This window comes from Neoarius graeffei, chromosome 6 (assembly GCF_027579695.1).
Source record: "Neoarius graeffei isolate fNeoGra1 chromosome 6, fNeoGra1.pri, whole genome shotgun sequence".
Classification (NCBI taxonomy): Eukaryota; Metazoa; Chordata; class Actinopteri; order Siluriformes; family Ariidae; genus Neoarius; species Neoarius graeffei.
The window spans coordinates 91826455-91839288 of record NC_083574.1 but is presented as its reverse complement, the minus strand read 5'-3'; the positions used below and the strand labels follow the sequence as shown (position 1 = coordinate 91839288).

General features: G+C 41.6%; 2 protein-coding genes across 2 annotated transcripts; both read right to left on the bottom strand.

Annotated features, from left to right (window-relative positions):
• Window positions 1-3577: 3577 nt before the first annotated feature.
• On the bottom strand, window positions 3578-7542 carry LOC132887571 (extracellular calcium-sensing receptor-like). Its single transcript, XM_060923036.1, has 6 exons — window positions 7313-7542; window positions 6678-6969; window positions 5611-6441; window positions 4972-5199; window positions 4615-4738; window positions 3578-4491 (listed from the first exon to the last, which is right to left on the bottom strand). Exons 1-6 carry the CDS (start codon window positions 7420-7422, stop codon window positions 3578-3580), a joined length of 2499 nt encoding a protein of 832 aa, XP_060779019.1. The 5' UTR covers window positions 7423-7542.
• Window positions 7543-8537: 995 nt separating this feature from the next.
• On the bottom strand, window positions 8538-12423 carry LOC132887570 (extracellular calcium-sensing receptor-like). Its single transcript, XM_060923035.1, has 6 exons — window positions 12272-12423; window positions 11643-11934; window positions 10579-11409; window positions 9939-10166; window positions 9576-9699; window positions 8538-9451 (listed from the first exon to the last, which is right to left on the bottom strand). The coding sequence occupies exons 1-6, from the start codon at window positions 12379-12381 to the stop codon at window positions 8538-8540; spliced, it is 2499 nt and encodes an 832-aa protein (XP_060779018.1). The 5' UTR covers window positions 12382-12423.
• Window positions 12424-12834: the final 411 nt, after the last annotated feature.

Genomic DNA, 12834 nt, shown 5'->3' with positions numbered 1-12834 from the left:
AGAAAACCTTTATTTATGAACATAGAGTGAAATGGAATAGCTTCGAATACAGAAGATAAATGTAATTGAAGAATCATGTTCGCAAATGTTTAAATTGATGACCATTATTGTCCAGACAACGCTGATAACGCGCACCAAGGGATTCGCAAACGTCACGAAACAGGTCATTAGGAATATCGCAACATTGTCTTTCAATTTCCACTTTCAATGCATCAATTGTTCTTGGTTTGGTGCGATACTTTCCTGCCATGCTGTGATTAATTAATTACACCTGCAACACAAAAAAGGCAGCATGTTAGGGACAGTTAAAGTGTGAGTACATTTTTTTTGAGACACCCTGTGTGTATATATATATATATATATATATATATATATATATATATATATATATATATATATTAAGATTGTCTTCAGAGCAGCATTCACATCTACTAGTAGAGCTTCTGAAGGTACTTGGCAACTCAGCTTCGGTATTTGTCGGGGGCTCCAGGTTTCCATTTGGGTCACGATCTTCCTTCTCAGGTCAGCAGCTCTTGTGTTGAGGCTGTTAGTTCTTGGGGCTTGGTACCCAATCTATGGTTGTGGGGATGATGATGACATCTCCCCGCTGACCTGTCTTCCTGGCTCCCCCTTGCCGTAGCATCGTTGTTGTATTTCATTAATCTCTAATTGTGATAGTAGATTTCGATTACGGATGTTGGAACACTGGGCTAATAGCTGTTTCTTTGTTAGCCTTGATTGTGGGTTTTGAAGTATCCAATGGGCCCACATTCACTGCATGTATCCCCTCTCTCTGGGATTGCTTGTATAGTAGCATTCCAGCAATTCCATATTTTCTGTCCTCGTCCATCGATGTCTTGTTCCAGTAGCCCATTTCTCATCAGTTTGCCCTGGTTCCCTAGCAACTGACGCAGACCTTGTTGACCCGGGTGACGTCTGAGCCGGTATGACTCTATCAGTTATGTCTTCACTCATTCCTGAGGTAGATGTAGAAATGTGGAAGACAACCCTAGAGGCCAACTCAAAACCCATTGCCCAAGTCAACATCAAGTGCGGCATATACCAAGGAGATGCGCTATCACCACTGCTGTTCTGCATAGGCCTGAACCCCCTCAGTCAGATCATCACGAAGAGCGGCTACGGGTACCGATTCCGTAGTGGGGCAACAATCAGCCACCTGCTCTACATGGATGACATCAAGCTGTATGCCAGGAACGAGCGAGAAATAGACTCGCTGATCCACACCACCCGGATCTACAGCGATGACATAGGGATGTCATTCGGACTGGACAAGTGTGGCCGGATGGTCTCAAAGAGAGGCAAGATGATCCGGACTGAGGGGCTTGACCTACCAGAGGGCAACATAGGTGATATCCAAGACAGCTACAAGTACCTTGGCATCCCACAGGCTAATGGAAACCATGAAGAGGCCACAAGGAAGTCAACCACAGCCAAATACCTCCAGAGAGTAAGGCAGGTCCTGAAAAGTCAGCTGAATGGTAAGAACAAGGTCCGAGCCATCAACATGTACACACTACCAGTCATCAGATACCCCTCTGGTATCATAAACTGGCCAAAGGAGGAGATAGAAGCCACAGATATCAAGACTAGAAAGCTCCTCACCATGCATGGAGGGTTCCACCCCAAGTCCAGCACCCTGAGACTATACACTAAGCGGAAGGAGGGAGGCCGAGGGCTAGTGAGCGTCAAGACCACGGTCCAGGATGAAACATCGAAAATCCGAGAATACATCAGAAAGATGGCCACAAAGGATGAACTGCTAAGTGAATGTCTCAGGCAGGAGAACCCTGATGAGATTGCAGAGGAGGAGGAGGAACAGACAACCTGGAGGGACAAACCCCTACATGGCATGTACCACCGTCAGATAGAGGAAGTGGCTGATATCAAGAAATCCTACCAGTGGCTGGATAATGCAGGACTGACAGACAGCACAGAGGCACTAATCATGGCAGCACAAGAACAGGCCATAAGCACAAGAGCCATAGAGGCCAGGATCTACCAGAGTAGATCAGACCCAAGATGCAGACTGTGCAAAGAAGCCCCTGAAACAGTCCAGCACATAGTAGCAGGGTGTAAGATGCTAGCTGGATCAGCATACATGGAGAGGCACAACCAAGTGGCTGGGAAAGTATACAGGAACATCTGCAACCAGTATGGAATAGAAGTACCCAAGTCCCAATGGGCCATACCACAGAAGGTGGCTGAGAACAACAGGGCCAAGGTTCTGTGGGACTTCAGCTTCCAGACTGACAAACAGATCCTGGCTAACCAACCGGACATAGTGGTGGTGGACAAAGAGCAGAAGAGGGTGGTGGTGATAGATGTGGCGATCCCAGCTGACGCCAACATCAGGAAGAAGGAACATGAGAAACTTGAGGAGTATCAAGGGTTGAAAGAGCAGCTGGAACGGATGTGGAAGGTCAAGGGTTGCGTGGTCCCCGTGGTAGTGGGGGCACTTGGGGCAGTAACCCCCAAACTGGGAGAGTGGCTCCAGCAAATCCCAGGAACAACATCTGAAGCCTCCGTCCAGAAGAGCGCAGTCCTAGGAACATCGAAGATACTGCGCAGAACCCTCAAACTCCCAGGCCTCTGGTAGAGGACCCGAGCTTGAGGATGACATGGATACCCCCCCCCCCCCCCCCCCCGCTGGGGGTGAGAAGGAGATATATATATATATATATATATATATATATGTGTGTGTGTGTGTGTGTGTGTGTGTGTGTGTGTGTGTGTGAATTAACCGCACGAAAAAAAAAACAATGTGTTGTTGCACTCTCGCCAGTGAGGGGCAACCCACATGTCTTTTCATACATGAACACTGCTCAAAAATCAACATAGCTAAAAGTTAGACTTAACGAAGTGAATGTTGATTCCAAAATCTAATTACTGAATGAACATTTTAGTAAAAAGAATTTTAGTAACATTACATAAAATCTTACATGTATATTTTACATAGCAGGTCCATGTTTGTGATTATTTTACAGGTAAATATATTGACTGCTCCATGGGAGAACCAGTGCAGTCCAATAAATGGGTTACAGCCCACAGATTTATAATTATTGTTTTATATCATTATGTCTGAACATGAAAAATGTCCTGTGCTTCTCTAGGACACAGTCAAATGAGCTCGATAAGCCTTCCAGTATTTGTGTAGATACCAATAATATGCAGGCACTTGGATTTGACTTCAGCGATTGTGTGTTTATGCTTTGTCACATCCCCCAGCCCACCACTTCTCCTATTTCCCCTTTTTGTTTACATTATATGATTCCTAAGAGTATAAGGTAAAGGAGTTATGTATGGAATCTTTTATTTAAATGTCTAAAATTGATTTTGCTATGAAGGAAGAAATCCCTTGTGATTTTTGCATTATAGGTGACTGGTCGATATGTTTTCTTACAGAAAAAAAAAGAAGACAAAGAAGAAGAGGAAGAAGAAGAAGAATTTTTGTATAATCATAATTTTTATTTTATTTTATTTTATTCATTAATCTTTATATGAGACAATTTATGTTCCAGGCAAATGAATAATACATTCAACGTTTAATGTTTTGTAGCTATTTATTTTGTGGTGCTCGGCCCATGATGGCCTTTTTGGTGTTTCGTTCAGGGTGTAGGAGTATAATATAGCACTTCGGAGCAAATATGGCTCCCAACAGCCCAAAACTAGATGCCAAGATAGCAAAGATCTCTATAGCCACAGAATACTTCCCTGGAGAACTGACGTATGCAGGCACAAAGGTGATCCACACAGCACAGAATATCAGCATGCTAAATGTGATGAATTTGGCCTCATTAAAGTTATCTGGAAGGTTCCTTGCTAAGAAGGCCAGAAGAAAGCTTACAGCAGCCAGCAGGCCAATGTAGCCTAATAGAGATGCAAACCCAATCACAGAACCCATAGCACATTCAAAAATTATTTTTGAGCTGATGTAGCGAGTGTTTTTATGGGGTGTGGGAGATGCTGTAACCAGCCAGACTGTGCATATAACCACCTGGATGGCTGTGAGGACCAGCACTGTACCTCGCTGTTGGACCACCCCAAACCACTTCATAGCATTTTGGCCTTCTGGTCGAGAAGACTTAAACACAGCCACAACCACCATGGTTTTGACCAGAATGCTGGAGATACTCAATGCGAAGCTGATACCAAATGCTACATGCCTCAGTTGACAAGTCCACAGCTGAGGCTGCCCAATGAAAAGCAGCACACACAAGAAGCACAGTTTGAGTGACAGGAGTAGAAGGAAACTCAGCTCAGAGTTGTTGGCCCTGACCACAGGGGTGTGGCGGTGATGCACAAATACAAACAGAACCGCAGTGCAGAAGCAGGTGCCGAATAGGGAAGCTGTTGTTAAGGAGATACCCAGTGGCTCGTCATAGGACAGGAACTCCACCTGCTTTGGAACACAATGGTCCTTCCCTGGATTGGACCAGAACTCATCAGGGCATACAATGCATTCATTAGAATCTGAATGAGAAAGGTAGAAGGAAAAAAATACAGTGAGAAAGGGCATGAGTGATTATCCAAAAATGAAGAGCATACATTTTAATTGTATGCACATTCATTTTAAAATATAAAGGTCATGTTCACCTGTTGTGTTGCTGATTTCTCCATCAGCACAAGGCAGACAGTCAAAGCAACAGATGGGCATGCCTTTCTTTCTGGCTTTTCTCGTGCCTAGGGGGCAGCTTTCACTGCACACCGACCTGGGTGCCTAAGGAATGGAGATAAATCAGTTCAGCAATGCATTACTTCTGCAGTATGTTTATTGCACATTTCCTCTTAGTGACATTGAACTGCAGAGCATGACACTGAGTTAAAAAAAAAATTACTGGTGTGAAAGAATAAATGTATATTGAAAAAGAAAAATTATCAGTGTTTCAAATGTGAATTCACAAATAAGTATCACATCATATGCACTCTATTATTTTTGTGTATGTGATTTACTTTCTTTCTCTCAAAGTTCCAGTACAGAGCATCCTCATTCAGGAAAAGGACATTGTCTGTTTGTGAACTTTCATCCACCACACCAACTGTAAGAAGCTTGATCGAGCCATCCACGTTTGGCTGCCAGTTCATTATATCATAGATAGCCAAAGGATTGCCATTCTCATCAAAAGATACACTGTCCCCAAAGCCAGTGGTGAAATTTACTCTGTGCAGGTAATGGACAACCTGTACCAATGGTTAGAAGAGACATGACAGCCAAATAGGATAGGTGTTAATCATGCATTTGATCACCAAGAACATTTTACCAACAAAAACTCTTCAGTTTTTGACAATGCATCACACACGGTTGTTTATTTAAAAAAAATCAAAATCATGAATTTCCCTTTCCTTGTACATTCACCATTACAAATTACTTTTATACCTAAGGAAATTTAAGTGTTGATTCAGTATGAAACTTTAAATAATTTAATAGCTTTCAAATACAGGATAAATAAAGATTTGCTCTTTTACGAATTCCTGATTGTATATTGTAAATGCATACATATTATATCACATGTGCCTTTAGTTCATCTCACTGCAATGCATGTGCCATTTGCGCAAAACGACAATAAGAATTGGTGTATTCATCATTTTCACCTGCCAAGGCTGCAGCGTGGATATTCTGGCACAGCTGTGACCACTAAAGGGCCCATTGCCCTCCTGACACTGTGTCAGGTCATGCAGGGCATGAGCTAGTGCATAAACCGCTTTATATACATTATAGCAATCTCTTAATTCAGACACGTCACTGTATACTGTATTTGTGCTTCTCAAATCTTCATTGCCTGTGCACAACATTATGTCATCTTTCCCAGCAGTCTGCATGTCATCTAAATCAAACCTGCATCCGAACATCTCCTCCCAGAAGATCCGGACCAGGTTGTTTGCAGGATGCATGTCAGGGTGCAGACGTAGCAAGAAGTCCTGAAGCCCTGCAATCTCTCCACGACGAATAGCAATGCCTAGGGTTCCTCCCAGGAATGGTAGGAGGTGTGGTGTGCGGAAGACAGGTGAAGTAGCCCAGGCTTCACTTGCAATCCATTGCTTTCCAGTTACATTTTTAACAGAAACTTCATCCATTACTGGCAACAAGTAGGCCTCAGTAGCAAAGACCACCACCACCTTGGCTGTGGAGGTTTTGATCACTCTAACAATGCGCTCCACATCTCTGCGGTTGTTGTCCCTTGGCAGCATCTCAGAGAAAGCCACACAGCCACCCAACTGTTCCTGAACATCCTCGTGGAAGGAGAGGGCAGCATAGATACCATAGTCATCATTGCTGTACAATAGGCCCACCCAGGTCCAACCAAAGCGTTTCAGGATTTGGACAATGGCACGCACCTGGAAGGCGTCACTGGGGATTGTCCTGAAAAATGAGGGGAACTGATTCCGGTCACTGAGACAGGAGCAAGTGGCAAAGTAGCTCACCTGATGAAAAGTGAGACAGAAAAGGAGCGTGAGAGAAAAAAAATGTGCAATAAAGGGTGAATATAAAATGAGAGAACATGTGAGATATGCCATTCAGAAAGGAAAAGGACTTTGCTAATAATTAGAATGAATCTCCCATAATATAATTGGTACAAAGGTACAAACATTATAGATGTTACAGATTGACAGATATAAACTCAAGTTACATTTTATCCTAAAATCTTAGAAGCCTGTACCATGGGCACTCGAAACAACCCCAGTACACTAGAGATAGCTATAGAGTGACTGGAACCTGGATCCCCCACTATCCCAATCACCGGGGAAGAACTGGTGCAGTTCAGACCAGAGCTAATTTCTTCATTTCCACTGATCAGGGCTGTTGCTGCCCGAAATGCCACAGCAAGCTTCACACAGTTATCGTACATATGGTACCCCAGCGTGATGTTAGGAAGCAATTTGGGATTTCTGTTAATCTCATCAATAGCAAAAGCCATAGTCATTACTTGCTGGAAGCCTGCTATGTCAAACCTGTTGCAATATCACAGACAAAGAGACAGATCATGTTAACGAAGAAGACATAATGGGTCTCTTGAATCAATTTTGCTGTCCTGCTGTGCTATTATTTCATGTACAAGCAAAATATGCTTTATAAAAATATACACATTAAGTTTATGACAGTGCAGAACAATTTCTTTTGTCAACTGATCAGTAATATCAAACATCTTATCATCTTAATGAAAACATTCTGTCCATTCATCCATCCATTATCTATACCACATATCTGTCATGGTCACAGAGGAAGCTGGAGCCGATCCAAGCTGTTCCCCATTTGCACTTTTTCTCATTCTTATTCTTTGCTGAACCAACTCACTGTTCACAATAGGGTTGTTCCGGTTCACTTGTGAAGCTTAACTCTGGAAATACAGTAAGAAAGTGGATCTCAAACAGGCCTCCCAGAATAAGGTCTCCATCCTGGCGCATCCCATTTAGCCTGAAGTGACCCTGGAGCTGACAGTATCCTGAGCTGATGTCCAAGCCAGTGGCTGATGATATGGAGAAGGAGAGGACCAATAATAAACTCAAGATGATACACACATACAGATATGAAAAAAGCCACATCTTTCTCTCTGTCTGCTTCTCTGTCCTTCTCTTTCTGTGATAAATATGTGGTGGAGATTTATATAGCTGGTGAGGTCATGTGGGTTTCTATGGACATAATGGCATCATGTATACATAATGGCATCTTTTATTTATTTATTTATTGGATAAAGCGGCTAGAGATAATGAGATGAGATGAGATATGGTTGATATGATTATATGTAATTGATGTAATGGTTGATTTGTTATTAGTTTTATGCTATTTATTTATCCTACTATATGAAGACACATATACTGTATGTTAGTGACTTTTTAAAAGGTTGCTCTTTCTAATTTGTCCCATGGGAGAACCAGTGCAGTCCAATAAAGGGGTTGCAGCCTACAGATTTATAATTATTGTTTTAAATCATGATGATGTCTGAATGTAAAAAAAAAAATGTCCTGTCCTCCTCTAGGACACAATCAAATGATCTCTTCAAACCTTCCAGTATTTGAGTAGATTGCAATAATATGCACTCAGAGATGGCTTTGAAGGCTTTGACTTCAGAGGTTGGGTGTTTATGACTTGTCATATCCCCCAGCCCACCACTTCTCCTATTTCCACTTTTTGTTTGCATAATATGATTACTAAGAGTATAAGCTAAAAACTTAGGTATGGAGTCTATGATTTAATATCAAAAATTGAGGTCTCTATGAAGTAAGAAATCCCTTGTGATTTTTGCATTATGGTTGATTATGGTTGATATGTTTTCTTACAGGGAAAAAAATAAAATAAAACAATAATAATAATAATAATACATTTCTTTAATAATAATAAATTTCTTAATAATAATAATAATAATAATAATAATAATAATAAGCGGAAGAAGAAGAAGAAGAAGAAGAAGAAGAAGAAATTATTATTTTTATTTTACTCATGAATCTTTATACAGTATGAGACAATTTATTATCCAGGCAATCGAATAATGCACAATTATTCAACAATTAATATTTTGCAGCTATTTATTTTGTGGTGCTCGGCCCATGATGGCCTTTTTGGTGTTTCGTTCAGGGTGTAGGAGTATAATATAGCATTTCGGAGCAAATATGGCTCCCAACAGCCCAAAACTAGATGCCAAGATAGCAAAGATCTCTACAGCCACAGCATACTTCCCGGGAGAGCTGACGTATGCAGGCACAAAAGTGATCCACACAGCACAGAATATCAGCATGCTAAACGTGATGAATTTGGCCTCATTAAAGTTATCTGGAAGGTTCCTTGCTAAGAAGGCCAGAAGAAAGCTTACAGCAGCCAGCAGGCCAATGTAGCCTAAAAGAGATGCAAACCCAATCACAGAACCCATAGCACATTCATAGATTATTTTTGAGCTGATGTAGCGAGTGTTTTTATGGGGTGTGGGAGATGCTGTAACCAGCCAGACTGTGCATATAACCACCTGGATGGCTGTGAGGAACAGCACTGTACCTCGCTGTTGGACCACCCCAAACCACTTCATAGCATTTTGGCCTTCTGGTCGAGAAGACTTAAACACAGCCACAACCACCATGGTTTTGACCAGAATGCTGGAGATACTCAATGCGAAGCTGATACCAAATGCCACATGCCTCAGTTGGCACGTCCACACCTGAGGCTGCCCAATGAAAAGCAGCACACACAAGAAGCACAGTTTGAGTGACAGGAGCAGAAGGAAACTCAGCTCAGAGTTGTTGGCCCTGACCACAGGGGTGTGGCGGTGATGCACAAATACAATCAGAACTCCAGTGCAGAAGCAGGTGCCGAACAGGGAAGCTGATGTTAAGGAGATGCCCAGTGGCTCTTCATAGGACAGGAATTCCACCTCCTTTGGGACACAATGGTCCTTCTCTGGACTGGACCAGAACTCATCAGGGCATACAATGCATTCATTAGAATCTGAATGAGAAAGGTAGAAGGGAAAACATACGGTGAGAAAGGGACATGAGTTATTATCCAAAAATGATGAGCATATATTTTAATCGTATGCACATTCATTTAAAACATAACGCTCATTTTTCACCTGTTGTGTTGCTGATCTCTCCATCAGCACAAGGCAGACAGTCAAAGCAACAGATGGGCATGCCTTTCTTTCTGGCTTTTCTCGTGCCTAGGGGGCAGCTTTCACTGCACACCGACCTGGGTGGCTAAGGAATGGAGAGTCCACATTCATGAGTTCAGCAATACGTTACTTCTGCAGTATGTTTATTGCACATTTGCTCTTAGTGATATTGAACTGCACAACATGACACTGAGTTTAAAATAAAATCACTGATGTGAACAAATAACTAAAAATGAAAAAGAAAAATTATCAGTGTTTCAAATGTGAATTAACATATAAGCATCATATTATATGCATTCTATAATTTTTGTGTATGTGATTTACTTTCTTTCTCTCAAAGTTCCAGTACAGAGCATCCTCATTGATGAAAAGGATATTGTCTGTTTGTGCAGTTTCATCCACCACACCAACTGTAACGAGCTTGATTGAGCCATCCACATTTGGCTGCCAGTTCATAATATCATAGATAGCCAAAGGATTGCCATTCTCATCAAAAGATACACTGTCCCCAAAGCCAGTGGTGAAATTTACTCTCTGTAGGTAATGGACAATCTGTACCAATTGTTAGAGGAGACATGACAGCCAAATAGGACTGGTGTTAATCATGCATTTGATAACCAAGAACATTTTACCAAAAAAAAAAAAAAACCTCTTCAGTTTTTGACAATGCTTCTCACACAGTGGTTTAGAAATATAATAATAATAATAATAATGATGATGATGATGATGATGAATTTTCCTTTCGTTGAATATTCAGTATTACACATTATTTATATATTTAAATTTTAGTGTTGATTCAGTATGAAACTTTAAATAATTAAATAGCTTTCAAGTACAAGATGAATAAAGAATTGCTCTTTTAAGAATTCCTGATTGTGCATTGCAAAAGCATACATATAAAAGGTACATGTGCCTTTTGTTCATCTCACTGCAAACTATGTGCAATTTGTGCAATCATTTTCACCTGCCAAGGCTGCAGGGTGGATAATCTGGCACAGCTGTGACCACTAAAGGGCCCGTTGCCCTCCTGACACTGTGTCAGGTCATGCAGGGCATGAGCTAGTGCATAAACCGCTTTATATACATTATAGCAATCTCTTAATTCAGACACGTCACTGTATACTGTATTTGTGCTGCTCAAATCTTCATTTCCTGTGCACAACATTATGTCATCTTTCCCAGCAGTCTGCATGTCATCTGAATCAAACCTGCATTTGAATATCTCCTCCCAGAAGATCCGGACCATATTGTTTGTGGGATGGATGTCAGGGCGCAGACGTAGCAAGAAGTCCTGAAGCCCTGCAATCTCTCCACGACGAATAGCAAGACCTAGGGTTCCTCCCAGGAATGGTCGGAGGTGTGGTGTGCGTATGATAGGTGAAGTAGCCCAGGCTTCACTAGCAATCCATTGCTTTCCAGTTACATTTCTCACAGAAACTTCATCCATTACTGGCAACAAGTAGGCCTCACTAGAAAACACTACCACCACCTTGGCTGTGGAGGTTTTGATCAGACTAACAATACGCTCCACATCTCTACGGTTGTTGTCCCTTGGCAGCATCTCAGAGTAAGCCACACAGCCACCCAGCTGTTCCTGAACATCCTTGTGGAAGGATAGGGCAGCATAGATACCATAGTCATCATTGCTGTACAGTAGGCCCGCCCAGGTCCAACCAAAGCGTTTCAGGATTTGGACAATGGCACGCACCTGGAAAGTATCACTGGGGATTGTCCTGAAAAATGAGGGGAACTGATTCCGGTCACTGAGACAGGAGCAAGTGGCAAAGTAGCTCACCTGATGAAAAGTGAGACAGAAAAGGAGAGTGAGAGAAAAAAATGTGCAATAAAGGGTAGACATAAAATGACAGAACATGTGAGATATGCCATTCATAAAGGAAAGGACTTTGCTAATAATTAGAATGAATCTCCCATCATATAATTAGTACAAAGGTACAAACATTATAGATGTTACACATTGACAGATATGAACTCAAGCTAAATTTTCCCTCAAATCTTAGAATCCTGTACCATGGGCACTCGAAACAACCCCAGTACACTAGAGATAGCTATAGAGTGACTGGAAGCCGGGTCCCCCACTATCCCAATCACCGGGGAAGAACTGGTGCAGTTTACGTCAGAGGCAATTTCATCAGTTCCACTGATCAGGGCTGTTGCTGCCCGAAATGCAACAGCAAGCTTCATACAGTTATCATACATATGGTACCCCAGCGTGATGTTAGGAAGCAGGTCCGGATTTCTGTTAATCTCATCAATAGCAAAAGCCATAGTCATTGCCTGCTGGAAGCTTGTCATGTCAAACCTGTTGCAATATCACAGACAAAGAGACAGATCATGTAAATGAAGAAGAAATAATTGGTGTCTTGAATGAATTTTGCAGTCCTGCTGTGCTATTATTTAATGTACAAGCAAAATATACTTTATAAAAATATACACATTATGTTTATGAGAGTGCACAACAATTTCTTTTGCCAATAGATCAGTAATTTCAACGTATTATCATCTTAATGAGTACATTCTGTCCATTCATCCATCCATTTTCTATACCATGTATCTGTTAAGGTCACAGGGGAAGCTGGAGCTGAGCAGTTCCCCATTTACACTTTTTCTCATTATTATCCTGTGCTGAACCCACTTACTGTTCACAATAGGGTTGTTCCGGTTCACTTGTGAAGCTTAACTCTGGAAATACAGTAAGTATGTGTGCCTCAAACAGGCCTCCCAGAATAAGGTCTCCATCCTGGTGCATCCCATTTAGGCTGAAGTGGCCCTGGAGCTGACAGTATCCTGAGCCGAGGTCCAGGCCAGTTGCTGATGATATGGAGGAGGTGGGGACCAATAATGAACTCAAGATGATACACACATACAGATATGAAATAGGCCACATCATTCTCTCTGTCTGCTTCTCTGTCCTTCTCTTTCTGTGGTAAATATGTGCTGGAGATTTATATAGCTGGTGAGGTCATGTGGGTTTTTGTGGACATAATGGCACCATTTTTTGTTTCTTTTTTTTTAATGGTGATATGGTTGATATGATTATGTTTAATTGATGTCATGGTTGATTTGTGATAATTTTTATGGTATTTTTTTCCTACTCTATGAAGACACATATACTGCATATTAGTGACTTTTTAAAAGCTGCATACATATTTATTCAACATGGGTTGCTCTTGTTCATTTATCTATTAGCTACAATTTATTT

What these genes read in the sequence shown, in the direction of transcription:
- LOC132887570 (XM_060923035.1), bottom strand. Translation starts at nt 12,381, where the DNA reads ATGCACCAGGATGGAGACCTTATTCTGGGAGGCCTGTTTGAGGCACAC. An exon ending in GAACAACCCTATTGTGAACA is followed by an intron (nt 11,935 to 12,271) that starts GTAAGTGGGTTC and finishes ATATTGCAACAG; the next exon opens with GTTTGACATGACAAGCTTCC. An exon ending in AGAGATCAGCAACACAACAG is followed by an intron (nt 9,452 to 9,575) that starts GTGAAAAATGAG and finishes TTTCTCATTCAG; the next exon opens with ATTCTAATGAATGCATTGTA.
- LOC132887571 (XM_060923036.1), bottom strand. Translation starts at nt 7,422, where the DNA reads ATGCGCCAGGATGGAGACCTTATTCTGGGAGGCCTGTTTGAGATCCAC. An exon ending in CCACGCTGCAGCCTTGGCAG is followed by an intron (nt 5,200 to 5,610) that starts GTGAAAATGATG and finishes CCATTGGTACAG; the next exon opens with GTTGTCCATTACCTGCACAG. An exon ending in GGAACTTTGAGAGAAAGAAA is followed by an intron (nt 4,739 to 4,971) that starts GTAAATCACATA and finishes TCCATTCCTTAG; the next exon opens with GCACCCAGGTCGGTGTGCAG.